Genomic DNA, 22694 nt, shown 5'->3' with positions numbered 1-22694 from the left:
AATCACCAGTAATTGTTAATACATCTGGATTGCATGTTTGATCAATTTCAGACTAAGTTTGTAGAATTCTTCAATCTAGTGATTGGTGCATAAATTTGAATAATAGTGATATTAACTGGTTCTCCTTGTAGATGTACAAATATTATCATATCACAGAGTGTTGTACTTCAATATAGATGTCGAAATGTTCTTTTTGATAATGAATGCATTACCATTCCTCTTCAATTTTTCATAACTGGCATAGTAAACCACGGTGATTGTCTGATTCAAAATGATCAATACCAGTCCATTTCAGCTCACTAATGTTGAGAATATTGATGCTTATGTGTTCCATTTCACTTTTGACAACTTCCAGTTTTTCTAGATTCATCCTTCATACATTCCAAGTTCTTATTATTAATAGATATTTACAGCTGTTTCTCTTCATTTTGAGTTGTGGCCCATCAGCAAATGATAGTCCCAAAAGCTTTACTCCATTCGCATCATCATTGTCAACTCTACTTTGAGGAAGTAGCTCATCCCAGGCTGAGTGTCTTCCAGCCTGAGGGCCTTATTTTCTAGCACTATATCTGTCAAAATTCTGATGCTCTTCATTGTATTTCAATATTCAATATTCTGGTGCTATCTGACAGTGTTCCACTGCTATTGACAAGTTTTTCAGTGACTAATATATTAAGAAGTAATCCATCTGCCATTCTTCTTAATCTGTATTAGTCTGGAAGCTCATCTGAAAACTGTCCACCAGCGGTGACCTTGACGATATTTAAAATACTCATGTCGCCTATAGCTTCCAGAATCATAGCAACATTCAAGCCACCACAGTATGACAAACTTACAGACAAGTGGTAGATTCAGTTCATAGAATGCTTCAATATTGTTAAGTCAAGGTTTGAATTTTTTTCTTCAGTTCCTTCAACCTGAGAAAGGCTGATCATGTTCTTCCCTTTTTGTTTTATAACTCTAGGGTTTTCCACATTTTATTATAAAACAACTTCATCTTCTTGAGCTACCCTTTGAAATTTTCTATTCAGCTTTTTTATCTCCTTGTTTTTTTTTTTTTTTTCCATTTACTCTAGCATGTCTACACTGGAGTGCAAGTTTCAGAGTCACTTCTCATGTCCCTTTTGGTCTTCTCTTTCTTTCTATTTTTCTTAATGACCTTTTGCTTTCTTCTTGTATGATGCTTTTGACGTCATCCCTCAAGTCTTCTGGTCTTTTTGTCATTAGTGTTTAATGCATCAATTCTGTTCTTGAGATGGTCTGTAAATTCAGGTTGAATGTGTTGAATGTTATATTCTGGGTCTTGTAGACTTGCTTTAATTTTCTTCAGCTTCAGTCTGAACTTGCAAATAAGTAATTGATGAACTGTTCCACAATGTACTCCTGGCCTTTTTTTTTTTTTTTTACCGATGACATTGAGCATTTCCATGGTGTTTTGCCACAGATGTAGTCAATTGGTTGTCACTCTATTCCATGTGGTGAGGCCTGTGTATATGGGTGAACTTGATGCTATTTCAAATACCAGTGGCATAACTTTTATGTTGTTTTAAAAAAGGTATTTAAAATGGATAAGTCATTGTTCTTACAAACTTCTATCATGTGATCTTCAGCATGATTTCTATCATCAAGGCCATATTTTTCAATTACTGATCCTTCTGCCTGTTTCTAACCTTCACATTCCAACCACCAGTAATTATCAATACATCTTTATTGCATGTTTGATCAATTAAGTACTGAAGAAGTTGGTTGTTGTTACTAAGTCAGTTCTGACTCATAGCCACTCTATATAGGGTTTCCAAGGATTGGCTGGTGGATTTGAACCATTGACATCGCAGTTAGCTGTCTGGTGTCTATCCTACAGCACCACACAAGGATTTGGGAGAAGTTGGTGTAATTCTTCAATTTCACCATCACCGACTTTAGTGGTTGATGCATATATTTGAACAATGGTGGTATTAACCGATCTTCCTTGTAGACATATGGATATTATCCTATCACATGCAGCACTTTCATGATGATGAATGCAACACTACTCCTCTTCAATCTGTCATTTCTGGCATATCCAGAAATGTGTCATTTGGCACATCCAAAATAATCAATACCAGTCCGTTTCAGTTTATTAATGCCTGGGATATTGATCTATATGGATTCCATTTATTTTCTGGCAACTTCCAATTTTCCTAGAGTCATACTTCCTATATTTCATGTTCCAATTATTAATGTATATTTGAGGTTTTTCTTCTTAATTTGAGTCATGGCTTAACAGCAAATGAAGGTCCAGAAAGCTTTACTTCATCCATGTCATCATGGTCAACTTTACTTTTTGGAGGTAGCTCTTCTCCAGTTATTTTGAGTGTTTTGCAACCTGATGGGCTTATCTTTCAGCACTATATCTGACAATATTCTATTGCTAGTCATAATATTTTCATCTTCTGGCACTATGTATATCAGTGTTCTGCTGCTATTCATAAGGTTTTCAGTGACTAAACATTCAGCTGTAGTCCTTCTCTTCTTCTTCCTAGTCTGTCTTAGTCTGGAAGCTCAGCTGAAACCTACTGATATTTAAAATACTTAGGCATAACTTCCAGCATTATAGTAGCATGCAAGCCATCACAGTATGATAAATTGACATATAAGTTGTCATCTACATAATTTAAAGTACATGTTTCTTTAATATTTTAGACTCCTATGGCAGGTTTTTTTGTAGTTTGCATTGATAATTTCCTTCTAATCCTATTTTAACTCTCCTGAAATTTTCTTTTTTGCTCTTTTTAAAGAAGAATATCCAAGCAGCATCTCTGCATTCAGATTTCAAGTCTAATTAATTCAAAATCAAACAAACAAACAAAAAACAGAGAACATTCTCAGCCAGAACTGAAACAGAGGAAAGTTAGCACATTTCCATAATGGGAACTGAATTCTAGAGAAGAAACATGACAAGGGAACAATGAATTACAGTCACATTGTTACAGAAATCTTCTTCAGCCAAATATTGATGCATAAAGGATGGGAGAAATGGCCATATTTTAATAAAAATGATATGCATTTGCCTTTGTGTAGAACACATTCTGTTGACCACCTTTAAGAGAAATTCACACTGACATGTTTATTGTATTCACGACAATTTAAACAACAGCTGACATTTTGCCACAGGTCTTTAAGCAGACACTGTAAAGATGCGAGAGTAAGCATAGAGCATCAATTTTCAAATTTAAACATTTATCCTAAAAAATGAAATGTGTATTTTGGTGCATATTTGAATTTATGGTTTTAACAGTTGGGAGGGCAAAATCATTGTAAAATATATTTTCATATTACAGACACTGAAATTTCTAAAACTGGTTTTACCAACAATGGCTCATATAAATGGGAAATTAATGTATCTTTATCCTTAAGTAATCCTTTTACATAATCCATTAAGGTGAATCCATGCCAGTTTTTAATAATTTATAATTAAGACACAATCATCTGAGGAATCCTGAAAATTTTAATTTGTAATCGGCTCACATTTTGTTTTCATAGATTGCTCATCAATTAGAAACTCTTGCAGAATACTTACTTTGAAATACAATGTGGTGACACTGCAGGATAATGCACTGGACCAAAAGGTCAGTTTGAACTTCAAGTTCTGTGGTTCAAACCCACCAGTGACTCCTTGGAAACCCTATACAGGGTTGTGGTTGGTTGGAACTGATGTGATGGCACGTAATAACAATAGCAACATGTATCTGAAGGCTGATTCCTTTTCTATACTAGGACTTGACTATCTTTGTTTTAACCATTCAATTCATTTCTTTTATCTTTTATCTAATGGCAAACTAGGTGTTAAATAAACGGATTTTTTAATGATTGAATAGTTGAAAATTTTTTTCATTATTGCTTCCTACCTATCATAGCAATTGCCTTTTTGTTGTGAGAAATCTTTTTTCTACATATTTTGCAGCTAACCAGTTTCCCTTATTGTATGTCTACCTAGAAAGCATGAGGCTTTTTGGGCAGTTTAAAATTAAGAGGATGAAGGTGTAAGGATCCTCTTGCATGTATGTATTCAACCCCAATTTAAGCTCTATTTCTGTAAGAGAGTCAAAGTTCTTTGTTTTCATTTATTATGCATTCATTTACATATGTCTCATTGCCAATTATGAGAAAGGAACATTCCAATTAGTTAGTAATTAAATAGTTTTCTGGCCTTCTCTTCTCAGTTTGACAGAAGACAGTGCTTGGAATATTTTGGTAAAAATCTTTGTTTCACTCATGAAAGCAATTGAATGCCTTGTCTGACCACTATCCATGAGTCTTCTGAAATCACAATGATAGTTCCTTTCTTTTTAATTCTAGACCTTGTACATGATGCTAGTTGTGGGAATGGAAGCAGGGCTTTAGAACTAGGAGGTGAACAATTTCATTTAAGAATTTGATCATTCTATAAGATAGATAATACATGCATACAAATAACTAATGTTTCTGTTAAGTGCAGTTGAATGTGTTATAACTCATAGAGACCTTGTGTAGGGTGTACAGGGGATGGCTGGTGGGTTTGATCCACTGACCTTGTGGTTAGTAATCCAGTGCCACACCAGGGCAGGAGCAACCTCTCTACATGTTAGAATACATACCTAATATGCATCTAATAGACCTTTCTAAAAGACGTATGTAACGTATCTAAACACTGGTATACCATGTAGACAGGATGCTCTTAAAAGATATGCTTAGGAAAACATGGTGTGGTTAGCATGTCAAAGCAGATCAAGTATAGTATGTTTAAACACATGTGAGGGAAACTAATAGTGATTCTACTGAGTGAGCCAATAGTCCCAGCTGCTACTATAGTCACTTTTTATTTTCTATACCAGGGCACAGTTTTAGGGAGAGTGGCATTTGTTTGAGATTAAGAATGCACACTCTGTTAAAATAAAAGTAAAGAAACTTATTGAGTGCTCAAAAACAGTTAGAACTGAAGCTAGGGTCAATCTGCAAAATTAAACTAGGTGATCAGAAGGGCTGAACATGAAGACACATTTATATGATAAACTCAGGAGCTAATAGTATACTTTTCTGATTGGCAGTCTGTGAATTAGGGAAGCTAGGAGCAGTGGAGCTTTTGTGTTGATTGGCCTACAGAGCACATGTGTGTCTCCTAGATTCGCTACTTGAGAAAATTACAGAAATATGTGACTAAAGGGAGGACTTACAGGGTGGTCACAGGACAACTGTAAGATAGTTCTTTTCTGAGACCATTCTATTAAAATAGTTTCTTAGGTAAAACTTTCTTGAGGGTTGCTTATGCAATAAATTTAGAAGTCTTTATGTCAAGATCCACTCAAGAATGCTCTATTGGCATTCTTCCTTAGCTTAAAGAAATTCCCTCAGTTATAGGCTTGAGTCTGCATAAAGGCTAATGGTTGGCGAAGTAATCAGAAGTTAAGATGGAGTCTGATTGAGGCACAGGCCATATTAAAAAGGACCAAGTGCCTTAATTTTGGGACTGTCATGCACATTCAATGTACTGTACACTTATGAATCATTTAAACTAACTATTAACATAATTCCAGACTGTTACATATAATTTTCTGTCACTCATCTGTTAGCGTGTTATACTGTGGTAATTTGAGTATTGCGGTAGTGCTGGAAGCTATGCCACTGATATTTTAAATGCCAGAAAGTTTCAGTAGCACTTCCAGACTAAGGCAGACTAGGAAGAAGGACTAAACATTCTGAATGTTTAGTCACTGAAAACCTTACATATAGCAGCAAAATACTGTTAGATCGAATGCTGGAAGATGCAAACATTAGGAATAGCAGCTGAACTTTGCCAGATCTAGTGCTAGAAGACGAGCCCTTCAAGTTGGAAGACAGTCAAAATATGACTGGGAAAGAGCTCACTCCTCAACTAGAGTTAACCATAATGACGTGAATGAAGCAAAGTGTTTGGGACCTTCATTTACTGATGGGACACAACTCAAAATGATGAGAAACAGCTGCAAACATCTATTAATAATCAAAACATGGAATGTACAAAGTATGAATCTAGGAAAATGGGAAGTTGGCAAAAGTGAAATGAACACATAAAGATCAATATCTGAGCTGAAATGGACTGGTACTGGTCATTCTGAATCAAAAATCATTTGTTTACTGTGCCATGAATAACAAACTGAAGAGGAATGGCATCCTGTTCATTGTCAAAAAAGAACATTTTAAGAAGTATCATGAAGTACAATGCTGTCTGTGATAAGATAATATCCACGTGCTATTTTTGGAGTCCTGGTGTGGTGCTGAGGATTAATGTGCTGGACTGCAAAGTTGCTTTGAACCTCAAGGTTGGCAGTCCAAGGTCACCACCCACTCCTTGTAAACCCTGTACAGAGTTACTATGGGTCAGAACCAACTAATGGCATTTAACAACAACAAGGAAGACCAGTTAATACCACCATTATTCAAATTTACACACCAACCAGTAAAACAAGTGATGATGAAATTGAAGAATTATACCAACTTTTTATGAGTCCTGATGTGGTGGTGCTTTAAGATAAGTACTGGACTGCTAATTGTAATTTCAGCAGTTCAAACCAACCAGCCGCTCCTTGGAAAACCCTATGTTGTTAAGTGCTGTAGAGTCAATTCTGACCCATAGCGACCCTGTATCAGGTTTCCAAGGAGCAGCTGGTGAGCTTGAACTATTGACCTTGCAGTTCAAACGACTTTGCAGTCTGATGCATTAGCCCAAAGTGCCACACCAGGACTCCTGGAAACCCTATAGAGAGTTGTAATAAGGCATAACCAACTCTATGAGGAGCCTGTACATAGACAAAGACACAGTCATTACAGCAGAACAAGGGGATGCCAAATGGCTCGAAATCAGGAAAGTTGTGTGCCTGTGTTGTATCATTTCATCATATTATTCAGTCTGCATTATTATTGCTAAGCAAATAATCCAAGAAGCTGAGTTATATGAAGAAGCACGTTGCCATCAGGACTGGAGGAAGACTTAGCAACCATCCATGATATGCAGATGATGTAGCTCAAAGTAAAGAGGACTTGAAGTTCAATCCATACTTCGGTATGGATTACACCTCAATGTAAACAAAAAAAGATCCTCACAACTGGGCTAATAATCCAAAATCAATTCTCATGAAAGAAATCCTCAAGAAATCAGAGGATGCAGTGTATCAGACAAATCTGCTGCCCAAGTCCTCTTTAAAGCGTTTAAAGAGAAAAGTTGTCAGTTTGAAGATTAAGCTTCTCCTAACACAAGGCATGGTATTTTCAGCTTCCTCATAGGAATATGAAAGTTAATCAGTGAATAAAGAAGACTGCAAAATAATTGATACAGTTGAATTATTGCATGGTACACGATTATTGAAAGTACCATGAACTGCCAGAAGAACGAACAAGTCTGCCCTAAAAGAAGTATAGCCAGAATTTTCCTTAGAAGAGACGATGGGCTGATGTTCATCGTGCATACTTTGAACATGTTATCAGAAGGAACAATTTCCTGAGAAGGACATCATGCTTGGTAAAATGGAGGGTCAGAGAAAAAGGAGACCCCCCAAAAGATGACACAGTGGCAGCACATTGGGCTCAAATATAACAATTCTGAGGATGGTTCCTGACTGGCAGTCTTTCCTTCTGTTGTGCATAAGGTTGCTATCAGTTAGAACTCACTTGGTGGTACCTAACAACTGTAACAATGTATAGTTTCATCTGATCTGTATAAAATTCCATTGGTGTTAACAGAGCAAAAGGAACAAAAAGGGTAGGATAGACCAACATGCTTAGAAAAAAACAGGGTTGCATACAGCAACATGCTTAGAGTATTGCCTTTGTCTTTGGTAAGTTATGGTGGTGGTGGTGGATATGTGCCATGAAGTCGGTTCCAACTCATAGCAACCCTGTACAGGGTTTCTTAGGCTGTAAATCTTTACGGGAGTAGAAAGCCTCATCTTTCTCCCACAGAACAGCTGGTAGTTTCGAACTGTTGACCTTAAGGTTCACAACCTGATTTGTAACCACTACGCTACCAGAGCTCCTTAATTTATTTCTTCACTACACCTTTTATTTTTTAAGCTTTTATTGTGAATTGAGTGACATTTTACATGGGAGAACATCGGTTTTGCATTCATCCTATAGTATTTCATTTCATTGCAATGATTACAATCCCCTCAATGCGCCATTATTCAAAAGCATTTACTTATATTCCTTCATGGGTTTTGTTTTGTTTGTTTGTTTTTGTTTTTATGTACAAAAAGCTCTCAAGAATATATAATCATTTAAATAAGCCTGCCTCCTGGCTGCCTGTGCACAGCCTTTCTCTTTCCATGAGTTTAAAGTCCTCAGTTGTTCTATTTCTCCATGTCATCATCTCTGCCTCCATCTCTGGTGTCGCTGCTTCTCTGTTAAGGGTCCCATATTCTGCTCATGCTCCACTCCTTGATAATCCTAGGCTTCTCTATTCCTGGAATGTAAGATTTGCTACTATCCCCTTTATGTTACAAAACTTTTACAATTACAGTTGTGACCATTGCAATTAGTCACGGTAACAATTACCCACTATTTAATCATAAGACTATTATCCCCATCTCTTTTTACTCGGCCCATCTTTGTTTCTGTTGTTAAGTGCTGTTAAGTTGGTTCTGACCCACAGCAACCCTGTATAGGGTTTCTGAGGAGCAGCTGGTGAGCTTGAACCTCTGACCTTGCAGTTCAACTGGCTTTGCAATCTGGCGCATTAACTCACAATGCCACACCAAAACTCCTTGACAAGATGAAAACAATTCAGTGGAGATTCTACCTACCCTCGTACACTCTGAAACTAAACTCCCCCTTGAAACTTTGTAAGCCAGCCACTTCATGACTTTGTAGCCCCCCTACTCCGATGCGCCATAGCCATTTGAACTGCAAGGTCGGCGGTTCAAGCTCACCAGCTGCTCCTCAGAAACCCTATACAGGGTCACTATGGGTCAGAACCAACTCGATGGCACTTAACAACAACAAACCCCGATTTTAGGCAGTCAATGTCTAAATTGCCTGTCCGTCAACACTGTATACAGAAGGGATGGGCTTGATCCTTGATGTGAAGACTCCTTCCCTCTCCTTTGATATCTTGAGCTACTACATCCATAAGTATATGTCAAGTTCATCAAATTGTAGCAATTTACACTTGTTTCTTTTTTCAGATTTCTTTATCTTCCTCTAGTTGAACTCTAGTCATCAAGCCTTCCAAGCTAGGCCAAATGGGTGCTATCTGCAAGTTTGGGCATTCTTGTGCATCTCCCCCCACTTCATATCAGCTGGATGCTTTACTCTCAGCCCTCGCCTTCCATGACTAGGTCAGTGTCCATGGGCTCAGGAGTTCCTAAGTCTCCCCAAACTTCAGATCAACCAGCCCTCCCTCTTCTCTCTCTCATTTTGAGGTTGATAGAAGTCTATGGAACGTGGTCGAACTCAGCTCATATCTTCATTATTGACTTTCCACCACTTCCACTCACATGTAGACCAAGGCAGTTACCACATGGCCTACATGCCTGTTCATGTGTTCCCTTTGAGTTTCAGTTTTGGAAGGGGGTTTGTTCTGAAGGGACTTGGTTTCTTGCTTTGATGGGTTCCTGGAGAACAGCTTGCTTTTTCTTGTAATTGCCAAACAGACTGCCGTTTTTGTTTTTGTTTTTTCCTGCTGTTTTTTCTTTCAAAAAGTATCTTCTATACCTCTAGTTGCTCTGGGATGCTCTACATATCCTTTCAAGTGAGACTGTCCCATCTCAGAAGGTTCTGGATAGGGCTCAGAATTCCACTTGAAGTCCGATGTACAAGGACTATGTAAGAAGCCTGTTTCACTGGGCAAGTTCTAGAACCTCTTTAGGTATTCCAATCAGTTTTAGGCTAAACACGGGCTTACAAGTTTTCTGTAATCATGTTTCCCTACATTCCTTTCTATCCCACTCAAGTTTCTATTTACAAATAGGCAATGAAAACCAATATTCATAAGACAGTCAAGCATCTTAACATTATTTCCCCTCTTTTATTCATTTATATTACACCTCTATAGGTTGAGTACACATCACTATATCTGTCCCATTTAGCCACTACACCTGTTTTATAGTAATATGAAAAGGTCATAACAGAATAATAAAATGTTTCAGGTCTCAATAAAAGTTGAGAGTCAAATTAGCATGATAATTTATCAGTTTATGTACTTCCCAAAGACACAAAGTACAAAAAAAGCAGAAAAAAGAAAATCACACACACTTCTAATAACAGCACAATAAATACTTGAGTGGGTGAGTGGGTTACACATAGAATTTTTGCCTATATTCACACTGAAGACGCTTCTTAACACAGTTGAGAATCCTAGAAATTGAAGAGGAAACACTTTTACTTGTTAATCAGGCGAAGAGTTGTGTATTATTTTTCATAGACTTGCTTGCTTTGTTCTGATTGGTGACCCTAAATTATCCCTAGAACCCTTCCTAAATTATATAAAATTTTAAAAAATTTACAAACATGACAATGTTATTTGTAAAATGTTATCTTAGTGCACAAATATTTCCTTCAAAATGATAGAATGTAAGTAGTTGTGCTAATAGTACAGAATGCTCCAATTTTTCTTCTTAGATATTTGAGAAAAAACATTTTTGTTAGAAATAAAGACATAATTAATATGCATATTTACCCCATATGTAATGCATATAGTAGCAATGAAATAATATGGAAAAAGTAAAAACTCTGCTTTGAGCGACCCTTACTTTTGACCTTCTTAAAGGCAGTTCATGTATTGAATGCCAGAAGTACTTCCAAGGTTATCTTCTTTCAAAGAAGGATACTTATTTGAATAGATGACTTGGAGAAATGCTGATTTTCTACTGGAGCTTTGGCTGGCCAAGTTTCCATTAACTGAAGCATTCAGGCAAAACAATCTGTGCATCAAACACAATGGAAAACTGAATGGGACCTGGATGAATCAGCGAAAGTTTTTAGAAGGTAGAAATTCTATTAACTTTTTTCAACCCATCTTGGATGTACTCTTATTAGTTTCAGAACACTTTATTATTTCTAGTGAAGGACTCTATGGCTGGCACATTGTATAGTTTTATCTTGATAATTATTATGTATTATGTAGTGTTACGACACTTAACAACAACAACAATGTAGTGTTACATATAGCCACATGACTGTTAATTAAACTACATTATGGAATTACTCTAATGATTGTTTCCACATTTATGAAGTGGGAAATAATAGTTAATATGATATGTATGATGTTGTTGTTGTTGTCAGGTGCCATCGAGTCAGAACTGACTCATAGCGACCCCATGCACAGCAGAACGAAACAATGTCCGATACTGGGCCAACCTCACTACCGCTGCTACACTTGACACCATCAATGATGCCACCTGGCCGATCCATCTCGTTGGGGGTCTTCCTCTTTTTCTCTGACCCTCCATCTTACCCAGCATGACATCCTTCTCCAGTGACTGTTCCCTCCTGACAATATGTCCAAAGTATTAGAGACAAAGCTTAGCCATCCTGGCCTCCAAGGAGCACTCTGGCTGCACTTCTTCCAAAACAGATCTATTGGTTCTTTTGGCAGTCCATGGCACTTTTAGTATTCTCCTCCAACACCACAACTCAAAGGCATCAATTCTTCTTCGATCTTCCTTATTCACTGTCCAGCTTTTATATCCATATGAGGTTATTGAAAATACCATGGCTTGGGTCAGGCGCACCTTAGTCCTCAAGCTGACATCTCTACTCTTCAAAACTTTAAAAAGTTCTTGTGCAGCAGATTTGCCCAATGCAATACGTTGTCTGATCTCTTGACTACTGCTTCCACGAGTGTTGATAGTTGATCCAAGAAGAATGAAGTCCTTGACAACTTCAATCTTTTCTCCATTGATAAGAATGCTGTTTATTGGTCCATTCTTGTTTTCCTGACATTGAGATTCAACCCATACTGAAGGCTGTGCTCTTTGATCTCCATCAGTAAATGTTCCAAGTCCTCTTCACTTTCAGCAAGCAAGGTTGTTATCATCTGCATATCACGCAGGTTGTTAATGAGTCTTCCTCCAATCGTGACACAATGTTTTTCTTCATAGAACCCAGCTTCTCATATTATTTGCTCAGCATACAGGTTGAATAAGCATGGTGAAAGAGCACAACCTTGTCGCACACCTTTCCCAATTTTAAAGCATTCAGTGTTCCCATGCTCTGTTCGAACAACTGCTTCTTGGTCCAGGTACAGATTTCTCAGAAGTACAATTAAGTGTTCTGGAATACTCATATGATATGGGCTGCCAAAAGAACCAATAGATCTGTTTCGGAAGAAGTGCAGCCAGAGTGCTCCTTGAAGGACAAGATGGCCAAACTTCGTCTCTCGTACTTCAGACATATTGTCAGGAGGGACCAGTCACTGGAGAAGGATATCATGTTTGTTAAGGTCAGAGAAAGGGAGGAAGACCCCCAACGAGATGGATTGGCCAAGTGGCAGCATCGATAGACTCAAGCATGGCAACAGTACTGAGGTTGGCCCAGGATCGGGCAGTGTTTAGTTCTGATGTGCATAAGGTCGCTATGAGTCGGTACCAACTTGATGGCACCTAACAACAACAACATGATATGTATGATGTTTTACATTGGACAATTCTATTATAAAAGATCTCTTAAAGTGTTAAAAAGCAAAGTTAGCACTTTGATGACTAAGATGCACCAGACTTAAGCCAAGATATTTTAAATTTTCTCAAGTATATGTGAAAGCTGAGCAATGGATAAGGATGACTTAAGAAAAGTTGATGCTTTTGAATTATGGTGTTAGTGAAAAATATTACACATACCATAGGCTGCCATGGTTGGTTGGTTATGTGCCGTGGAGTTGGTTCCAACCTTGTATAGGGTTTCCGAGGCTGTAAATCTTTACTGGAGCAGAAAGTCTCATCTTTCTCCTACAAAACAGCTGGTAGCTTTGAACTCTTACCTTGAGGTTAGCAGCCCAACACATAGCCACTATACTATCAGAGCTGCCATAAAAGCAAACAAATCTTGGAAGAAGTACAATAGTGTTCCTTAGAAGTAAGGATGACAAGAATTCATCTCAGGAATTTTGTTGTATGTTATCAAGAGTAACCTGTCCCTGGAGAAGGGCATCATGTGTGGTTAAGTAGAAGGTCAGCAAAAAAGAGGAAGATCCTTAATGAGATGAATTGATGCAGCAACTGTAACAATGGGGTCAAACATAACAATGATTGATAGGATGGTGCAGGATCAGCCACTGTTTTGCTATTATACTTAGAGTTGTTATGAGTTGGAACCAACTTGATGGAACCAAACAGCATCAGTTTTGTTTAATAATCGTTTATTGAGCTCAGCTCTGGAACACACACACACATGTTTGCACAGTTTTCAAAATTCTAGGAATTTAAAGGTTAGTCAGACGCAATCTGGGACAGTGTTCAGTGCATAAAATAGAAATATTTTTAGATTGTTAATGAAAAATGTGATTTCATACAGAGAGTAATGGCCCTAACACTTTCTTGGAAAACTCTTTGCTGTTAAATGTCATTGACTTGGTTCCAACTCACAGCAGCCCTACACAGGGCTTCCTACAGTGCCATACAAGTACTCCAGAAGGAATGGAAATTAAAGGAGGACTGCTACCGAACTCTTGATTTCATTTGCAACTGTAATCATGAGTTCAAGAAACTAGTGTGTCTACCTCACCTGTTGTCTTCTCATTCTCAAAGCAGTAGGTAAGAAATTATAGGTGGGGTTCTATCACTGCTACAGTCTTCCTTCTCAGCTACCATTGCTGCAGGAAGGCGACTGCTGATTCCCTTCTGACCTTCAAGTCTTGCCCAGGTATGTCTCAGCAAAGCTCTGCTATTCAGAATCAAATTTACAAGATTTGCAGTTTTTAGTGTTTCATACCCAGTTCTCTAGAGTGGGGACATGATATGGATGAAAACTGATGCCATTACAAAGGACCATCCACATAGAGTACACTCTTTGTCCACCAATAACTCATGGTCTAGCTGTAGAAGCAGACAAATACAGAGATGCCAGTGACATGTTCCAAGTACAGTAATGAATTTAGATGGTGGACAGGGTGGCAATAACGGGCTCTTATGGGAGAGTCATGGAATGAGATAGAAGCATTGGTAGATTTCAGTTGCAGTGTTGGAAAAGAATATTGAACTTTGGACTTCCAGAAGAACAAACAAATCTATATTGAAGCAAGTATAGCCAGAATGCTCCTTAGAAGTCAGTATGGCAAGATTTTGTTTCTCATACTTCAGACATATTATCACGAGGGACCAGTCCTTGGAGAAGGACAATATGCTTGGTAAAGTGGAGAGTCAGAAAAAAAGAGGAAAACCCCCTCCCCCAAATGGACTGACACAGAGGTGGCAGCAATTGACTCAAGTGTAGCCACAGTTTTGAGGATGGCACAGAACTGGGCATTGTTTCATTCTGTTGTGCATAGGGTTGCTGTGAGTCTGATGGCACCTAGCAACAATAAGAATGAGATGAGAAGTGAATAAAAGGATCCCCAAACTCTTTTAGGAGCTCTGATGCAGCCTTAGGGATTAGTAAGAAATCATCATACCAAAAGAAGGGAAGACCATGCCAGGTATGTGAGAGAACAAAACCAACCAGCTATAAAATAGCATGATTACAGGAATGGAGAGAATTCAGTGATATAACATGGTGAGAAGCAGGGAGCAGGAGAGTGGAGGTTTTGGGGCTGCGGGTGGATGTTATGGATTTGTGTTCTCATTGGTACCAGGTGGAGGGCAGTTATAAAGTTCCACAGAAGTGGGGGTTAAATATGGCAGGACATCTGAAGTGACTTAAAATTAGGGAGCTCATAGTAATTAAAGGGACAGGATCAAGGATTATATCCATGTTTTTGACTTTCAGTGCTAAGAAGATACAGATGGCATTGAATCGGGAATTGAACATAGATTTAGTTCATTGTAAAGTTAATGCTTTTACTATTCTTTCACCTTGCTTTTTACTGTAATTTAGTACTGATAAAGTCAATAAGTATCTAAAAGTGTGTCAAATACATTCTACAACATAATGTGCAAACTATGTAAATGTGTTGTTGTTGTTGTTGTTAAGTGCCATTGAGTCGCTTCCTACTCATAGTGACACTATAGGCTTTCCAGGAGCGGCTGGTGAGCTTGAACTTCCGAACTTGTGATTCAAGTTGACCTTGCAATCCAATGTATTAACCCACAGCGCCACACTGGGACTCAGGTAAATGTGTATACAGGCATTTTTCAGAAAACAAGATGCAGGTTCTCCATATGATTATCAACATCACTGAGTCACTAAGCGAAGATCTTTGAGTTAGCAGCTTTGGTAATTGGTATTCACTTACTTTTGTTAAAGAAATGCAATTTTCTGTAGTAGGACATTCAAAAAACATACTAGGTAATTCTGCTTCAGGAGTCCAGCAGTTTAAAGATTCTGAATGGTCTTCCTGACATGAAACTTCAAGATATTGGAATAACTAATAATAAAAATACTTGCATATGCATTGCTGAACTCTCAAGCCAAACACAAATAGCATTTTACTGAAAACCAGGATATCAAGTGAAGTCTGGGTGGGTCTGTTAACCACAGGAACTTTTGAGAATAATAGCTGTCTGGGGTTTGAGATGGGGAGATGTAGAGACTAAATTTGCACAGATTGTAGCAAAGTGGGGTTCTGTATCAGAGATCCTATGTTATAATGATGGGGAAACCTCAAGAAAATCTCTCTGCTACCTCCAAAACAAGTTAGAAAATATAGTAAGAGAAATAGTAACAGTATTATTAATAATCTTTTCTAATTTGCAGTCATAATTATCTCATTTAGTTAGTTAGTTAAGTACTGTGGAGTAGATTCCAACTCATAGTGACCCTGCCCAGTGTTTCCGAGGTTGTAAATCTTTATGGGAGCAGACCTCCTCATCTTTCTCCGTGGAACCATTGGTAGTTTCGAACTGCCAACCTTGAGATTAGCAGCCTGATTCGTAACCACTATGCTACCAGAGCTCCTTAATTATCTCACAGAGGTCTGAGATTTGACTATATTCTGCAGAAACGAACTATAAGAAGATAAATTAAATTAATGTTGTGCCATGTTGGCAGTACCTAGTAGGAAAAACCAGTATTACAGATTCTTTCCTTAAGCCAGCTCTCTTAGAATTTCCAGATAAGAATTCACAATAAATATGATGTCATGAACCAAAGTCAGCAGAGACAAAAAATCTTAAGTTCAAACCCTCAAGAACTCAAAAACACTATGTATACAGTATTTATGTTATTAGGCAATTTTATTAATGATGGAGTTTCTGACAAAGACCAAGATACTAGCAAATGAAAGCCACTTTAGAATCAATTTTATACCTACTAGATTGGCAAAAATTAGATGGACGGTGGAACAACTGGAACTTTAATGTGTTAGCAGTGGTACGGATTTTGTTGTTAAATGCTGTTGTGTTGATTCTGACTCACAGTGACCCTCTACAGGGTTTCCAAGTAGTAACTGATGACTTTGAAACACCAGCATTGTGGTTAGCAGTCCAGTGTTTATCCTACAGTGAACCTGGGATTGTTGTTAAGTGCAGCAGACTTGGTTTTGGCTCATAGTGACCTTGTAAAGGGTTTCTGAGAAGCAGTTGATGGTCCAGTGCTGATCCAACAGAAATGTGCAAATTTGTCTAAGATTGGGAAAGATTATGACTACAGTGAGCACCAAAGTTACCAATCATGTATTTCTTAAGATGAGTGTAGACCACATGGATGTTTGTCAGTGTCTATGTTGCTTACATATGCATCATTTGTTTTATTTTGTGTGTATAAATATTTCATGAATTGGAATAAACTCAAAGACAATTAATGACAACAGAAACTAATATTTCATAACTTAAAAATGTATTATGTACTACATTTTCGTATGACTCATTGCTATGATTGCCACAGCCTCTTGAAGAATGAGGATTTAAATATTTGTACAATAAGACACTGGCATAAACAGAGACACATTTTACCTTTAGCTATGCTAATTCATTTATTTTTTGAAGCACTGTTGTCTTTTATTCTCAGAAATAAAAATGGTTTTGCAAAAATAATGTTGATCATTTCTGAAAACTAAAGTTTAAAACCATTAATTCACTGTTGTTAAGTTGTTAAATGTCAGTTCTAACAGCTCCCTGTACATGGTTTCCAAGGATCAGCTGGTGGGTTTGAACTGCCAATCTTGTAGTTAGGAGTCCAGTGCTTATTCTGCAGTGCCACACTGGGACTCCATAGAATGGGGTAGAACTAAGATTCAAATCCAGTATTATTGTTGCGTTGTTAAGTGTCATAGCCATCCTGTAATAGGGTTTCTGAATAGCAGCTGGTGAGTTTGAACCTCCGATCTTGCAGTTCAAACTGACCTTGCTGTCCTGTGCTTATCCTACAGCGCCAAACTAATTCACTAAGACTCACAAAAATGTCCTCTCAAAAAATATTACAATGAGTTATGCCTTGAGTATTTTTGAGCAGAGAATCTCATCCATGAGAAAATTGAAAAATACATATGCAATTCTTTCAGTTCATTTACTTTTTCTTTTAATCCAGCAGAATGTCTATTATTTTTTATGCCATCTGAAACTCTTTTATTGGTTTAGTTTTTTTTGAAAGATTGTCTTGGTGTTTTTATTTGTGTTTTTCTCTGTATTACCTCAGGATAGTTTCCCAGCACGATTTGGAGGAATTCATTTTGTCAATCAACCATGGTATATACATGCCCTATACACCGTGATCCGACCTTTCCTGAAGGAGAAGACTCGGAAAAGGGTATTTGTTTTGTTTCTTTTTTTCACTATTCTTTCCCTTCCATCATTCAATGAATCAATATTCATATTGCCTGTATGATATTGTCTATAGTGAATGTGCTAAGACAAGGGAAGTTCAAAAAGTTCAAGGAAAAATTATGTTATCTTTTAATTTCATTTGTCCATGAACTTTAACCCCCCATATATTGTATATAAATATTAAATATAAAACCATCTTAAAAGTCTTTAGAATCTTGTGATTAATTGTAAACAGCATATCTGTGAAGCATTTAAAATATAGCTCTCCTATTTTCTTACAAAAGGGAAAACATGTTGGCATGTTCATTATATATAAAGCCTCATTTTAAAGCTCAAAAGAGAAAAAAAAGTCCTTTATGCCATGTTACTAATCATATTATTATTTATACATTTAGCTTCAAGTAAGCTTCAAGTAATATTTAAAAATTTTGTGTGTTGATAAATGGGTGTTAGTTATTTCAAAATATTAATTACATTGAGTATAGTGAATTTTGTGATATAAAATTTTACAATTACAGTCTATCATGATTAATCAAATATTTTGGAGAAAACATTAACATATAGAAATTTTAGCCTTTTAGATTTGTTTCATTTAATAATGAAGATAATCATAGAATATAAAAAATAATTTCCTGAGAATTAGATAATACTTTATGTACAGTGCATGTCACCTGGTAAGTATTGAACACATTTTATCATGTATGCTAATACTACAGGTTTGAACAATGCATTTTAATGCATATTATCTCATTTAGTCCTCACAAAAGGTCTAGTAAGTAAACATAGCAAGAATTAGCTCCTATTTTAGAGCTGAGAAAAGTGAGTCTTAGTGCTTGCTTACTGGTATGCATAGATGTACAGTTGCAGATATATGGGAGGGCTTCAGAAAGTTTGTGGAAAAATGGATAATGGATTTTTTTCCCATGACTGTTTGAATCACCTCATATATGCCACAATCTTCCAGATTTGCTTTAAATATGAAACTGTTTTTAACACTCCTTGTTGCATTCAATTTTCAAATGATCATTTCCACAGAAAAATGTATTTCTACATCTAAATGGAAAATAATTTTTCTTGATCCTGATTGATATTTCAGTGTTATAGAAGCCGTGTTATGATCTGAAAGTATAATTTTAATGTTTGATATATGTCCCTATCAAACACTAATAAACAGAAAATGTTATTGTGTGTGAATTCATTCTGAATATTCCAATAGTTTTAAAGGATAAATTCTGTAAATAATTAATATATGCATTAGGAATTATTTCTATTACAAGAATAAAATTAATTCATATTTTGGAACTCAGAAAATTCATTGAAGTGACTCATAAATAACACTTTCAAATTGTTTTATGAAAGGTGAGCAGGTGATTCAAAACACCTGCTGGGGCTTTTAGTACAAATTATATTAACAAGTGCTTATGTTGTACTCATTCTAGTATTGACACTCTTCTAAACATTTTGCGTATGGTAACTCATTTTATTCTTGTAAAATTACTTCGGGGTAGGAATTGTTATTTTTTTCTCATTTTACAGATGTCAATATGAGGCAGAGATGGTTAAGTAATTTGATTGAGCTCATAGATGATGAAGTTCCTGGCAGAAGGAATAACAAAGGCTTAGGTAGAGGTGGGTCCTTAGATAGAGGCATGCCTGGAGTATTTGACCAGTAGCAAGGAAATCAGAGCATGTGAAACAAAGTGAGATATGGGGAAGGGTGACAGGGGCAGGATGGGGAGAGAATGTGGTGGACCAGATCATAGAGAGCTTGCATGGATCTGGGACCATTGCAAAGATCTGGGATTTTGGTTAGTTAGGTGGGAATTACTTGAAGGGCTCTTATTTCAGAAAACAAAACAAAACAAAACAAAACAAAAAAACATGATGTGATGTGATTTTTAACATGACTATGAATTGTTAGAAATTCCTGGGTGGTGCAAACTGTTAGCACACTGAACTTCTAACCAAAATGTTGGAGATTTGAGTCTACCTATAGATTCTAGGAAGAAAACCTGATGATCTACTTCTGAAAAATCAGCCATTGAAACCCTCCGGATCACAGTTCTCCTCTAACACACATGGGGATTTTGTTAGTCAGAATTGACTCAATGGCAGCTCTTTTTCTCAATGCTTTGTTGAAAAACAGTGATAAGTATAATGTCTAGAAAACAAAGAGTGCTAGGTTTGGCTTTTCTTTGGTTGTGTTTGATAAGTTTGATGTAGGGCAGAAGGATGCATTGCTAGCAGTATTCCAGAGGAAGAGTGCTATCTGAACTTCACTGTTTTAATTGAAATTATATGACTTGGAAATTTTAATATGAAGATATAATTATAGATGAAGAAAGTTTTTAATTTTCATTTATAGAATCAACATACAATGCTAAATTATTTTATTCCAGTTTTTAGATTCTGTTTCTTCACTGTTATTTTAAGTGACTTAGCATCACAATATTAATTAAACGCCTGATGCTTCAGATACTAGAAATCTGCATTCTGAAAAAGTAGTCACAGAAAAATCATAGGAGCATTTTAAATCTCTGTCCTAAATTCAGATGTGTCTAATTTCATTCATGGATAAGCAAAAAAAATATCTGGTCCTTCATTTACTCAAATTAAATTAAATCTGGCTTTAAGTCTACAAAAAAGGGGGTAGGTGGGAAGTTTACCCTGTGGTATTACACAGATTCCTTCTCCAGCACCTTAAATTTTTCTTGCTGAGCTAAACTTCCAGTCCATCAGTGATAACTTCTGACATCCTCATTTTAGAAGTCAATACTAGTGTCTTAAAATAAGGTCTCATTCTTCTTCCAAAGTGTCTGTGAAAAAAAGACATCTTTTTTGAACCCAAAGATAAGGCTTCCACCCAGGACGCAGTGTATTCTTCAACTAGTCCATGACTTTAATCTTACCACTTCCCAAGGGTTTCCAGGGAGCAGGTTTCCTATTAACTGGTACCAATATCCATCTCTATCTCAATATGGCAGACTCTCTTTTCTAATCCTTGCTGTTTCTCAAGAACATACCACCCTCGTTTCCACTCCAAGTCTCTGTCTCTGTCTACTTTCATTCATGGAAAAGTATAGGAAAATAAATGTCAAAACTGGAAGTATCAGTCATGCTAATTCTTAGGATCATAAAACATTTTGAAGCAAAGAAACCCAAGATTTCTCCATGAAATGGTGGAAAAGAAACAAAATGTAAGGAGAAAACAATTATAAAATTTTTATAAAGAATGCCATTACTTAAAACAAAGAAAAATATAACAGCTAAAATTCAGCAGTTAGCTAATTTCCATAAATTCTTACTGCTTTAACCAATACATCTTTATTCAGTACATTTCATTGCTGACTAATTTGAGCCTGAGAGCTGTTGAGAAGAATTTCAAAGCTTCTGGCTTGAGAAACTTGAAGAATCATGGAACCATTAACTGATGCTGGAGATAGGGAAGAACAAACTTGAGGAGTAAGATTGTGAGTTCATTTTTGAATGTGTTGAGTTTGATCATTTAAGGGCAGGGGTCAGCGTGTGGAAATATCAATACAGAGTTGAAGTAAGTTTTAGATTATAAGTTTGTCAGTGCATTGCTGTTTCTAGGTGCTGTGTATAGACAGTGATCCACATTTTACTGTCAGTTTGTCATACTGTGGGGGCTTGTGTGTTGCTCTGATGCTGGGAATTATACCACCACTATTTTAAGTAGCAGCAGAGCCATACCTGGTAGACAGGTTTCAGGGGCTCTTCCACATGTAGACTAAGAAAGAGAGGCAGACCTTTTCTAAACAGTTAGCCAATGATAACTTTATGAATAACACTGGAACATTGTCTCACCTTAATGATGTGGATGGAGCAAAACATTTGGTACCTTCATTTACTGATTTAACACAGCTCAAAATGAGAAGAAACAGTTGCAAGCATCTATTAATTATCAGAACATGGAATGTACAAAGTATGAATCTAGTTAAATGGAAGAAGTCAAAAATGAAAAACAGAGATCAATATCTAGGCATTAGTGACAGGTATTGGCTATTTTAAACTGGACAACCATATGATTTACTATGTAAGAAATAACAAACTAAGGAGGAGTGTTGTTGCATTCACTGGCCAAAGAGCATTTCAAGAACAAAGCAATTGTATTACAATTGTCTTACAATGTAATAATATCCATATGCCTACAATTGTTGTTAAGTGCAACCAGTTGTTTCCAACTCATAGCAACCCTGTTTAGGGTTTTTGAGGAGCAGTTGGTGGGTTTGAACCATCAACCTGTGGTTAGTAGTCCAGTGATTATCCTACAGCACCTACAATAAAGACTAGTAATACCACTATTATGCAAGTTTGTGCACCAACCGATACAGTCAGTGATGATAAAATTGAATAATTTTAACAACTTCTTCAGGCTGATAATTCATAATTACTGGTGATTGGAATGGAAATGTTGGAAACAATTAGGAAGGATCTATACTTGGAAAAGATGACCTTGTTGATAAAAATAATGCTGGAGATTGCATGATATAAGACCAATGACTTATTCATTTCAGATACCTCTTTGTAACAACATAAAAGGTGACTCTACACATGAACCCTATCATATGGATTACAGAGAAATAAAATTGACTACATCTGTGGGAAGAGATGGTGGAAAAATTCATTATCATCAGTCAAAACAAAGCCAGTGGTCCATTGTGGAACATACTATGAATTGCTCATATGCAAATTTAGGTTGAAGCTGAAGAAAATTAAAACAAGTTCACAAAGGTCAAAATGTGACCTTAAGTATATCCCACCTGAATTTAGAAGCTATCTTAACAGCATATTTGATGCATGAGATACTAATGACCAAAGACCAGAAGAGTT

The 22694-nt window shown here is 36.7% G+C and overlaps 1 protein-coding gene across 1 annotated transcript in view; it reads left to right on the top strand.

Annotated features, from left to right (window-relative positions):
- Positions 1-22694, top strand: part of CLVS2 (clavesin 2) — an 88512-nt gene that overhangs the window by 44116 nt on the left and 21702 nt on the right. The window contains exon 3 of the mRNA XM_006834696.1: positions 17713-17823. Within this exon, the coding sequence (XP_006834759.1) occupies positions 17713-17823 (111 nt within the window). The remainder of the gene's footprint in view (positions 1-17712; positions 17824-22694) is intronic.

Source organism: Chrysochloris asiatica, unplaced genomic scaffold, assembly GCF_000296735.1.
Source record: "Chrysochloris asiatica unplaced genomic scaffold, ChrAsi1.0 scaffold00013, whole genome shotgun sequence".
NCBI classification, from domain to species: domain Eukaryota; kingdom Metazoa; phylum Chordata; class Mammalia; order Afrosoricida; family Chrysochloridae; genus Chrysochloris; species Chrysochloris asiatica.
The sequence above is the reverse complement of the archived record's forward strand: the minus strand, read 5'-3'. Positions and strand labels throughout refer to the sequence as shown.